Raw genomic sequence first — 913 nt, forward strand, 5'->3', positions numbered from 1 at the left:
GTGACATCTTCTCCTGCCCCCTCCCACCTGCCGGCACCTTCCCCCCTCCAGCCCTTCTGCTCAGATTCCTCACTCGATTTCCCTTCTAGCACACGGCACCGTCCACGAGTCAGATCTGTGGACCCGTCGGCTGTGTCTGCCGCCATCGACTGCCACCTCCGTGAGGGCCGGGCTGTGCCTTCTCCTTGCAGGGGCCTGACCCCGGATAGACGCACAGCGTCGGGGAGCGAACGGACCATTCCCTGCTCCAGACGGGCCCAACCCTGCCCCGCCCGGCTCTCCTGGGACCAGGCGGTGGGCCCTGCGGAGGGGACCGGGGAAGGCCGGCGGCCACACCCAGCAAGGAGGGACCACGACAGCCTCAGGCGGGCTCCAGGTGAGAGCTGGGCAGCCTCCTGCCTTCTGCTGCCCCTCCAGCCTCGACTGGGGAGGCCTCGACTTCCCCAGGGAGAGGCCCACACACCTCCCTCCTCTAAGAAGCCATTTCTGGCTCCTGCTGGAATGTCCCCCAGACAGGCGGCCGCCACCCATCCTGCAGGACTCACCATGCCCGGGGCCTCCTGCTGACGGCGGCGCCTCCGCCCACCCCCACCCCGGTGGCCGCCAATCCTGCGCCCACAGCCAGCCCTTCCTCAGCAGTCTGCCAAACGCCATGAAGACGCTTCCAGCAGCTGACCGCTTTGCGCGCCCACGTGGGGGGTCCCGCCCTCTCCCCAGGCGGGGTCTGACTGCGCTGCCCCGCGGGACCCACATGCGGCTCCGCGTGTTTCTCAGGGTGCGGCCCAGGTCCTCCACGGTCTCCTCCATCTCCTGCACGTTCTGGGTCAGGGACAGGTTCTGCTCCTCCAGCTCCGTGAAGACGTCCAGGAGCTGCTGGGGCTCGGTGAAGTAGAGCTCCAGCTCCTGCAACCCA

At 68.5% G+C, this 913-nt stretch overlaps 1 protein-coding gene across 1 annotated transcript in view; it reads right to left on the bottom strand.

Annotated features, from left to right (window-relative positions):
* CCDC37 (coiled-coil domain containing 37) overlaps positions 1 to 913 on the bottom strand; it is a 21,579-nt gene that overhangs the window by 5,487 nt on the left and 15,179 nt on the right. Inside the window, exon 10 of the mRNA XM_012658378.1 lies at positions 752 to 903. Coding sequence (XP_012513832.1) covers positions 752 to 903 — 152 coding nt within the window. The remainder of the gene's footprint in view (positions 1 to 751; positions 904 to 913) is intronic.

The sequence above is a fragment of the Propithecus coquereli genome, unplaced genomic scaffold, assembly GCF_000956105.1.
Source record: "Propithecus coquereli isolate 6110/MARCELLA unplaced genomic scaffold, Pcoq_1.0 Scaffold584, whole genome shotgun sequence".
In the NCBI taxonomy this organism is placed as follows: Eukaryota; Metazoa; Chordata; class Mammalia; order Primates; family Indriidae; genus Propithecus; species Propithecus coquereli.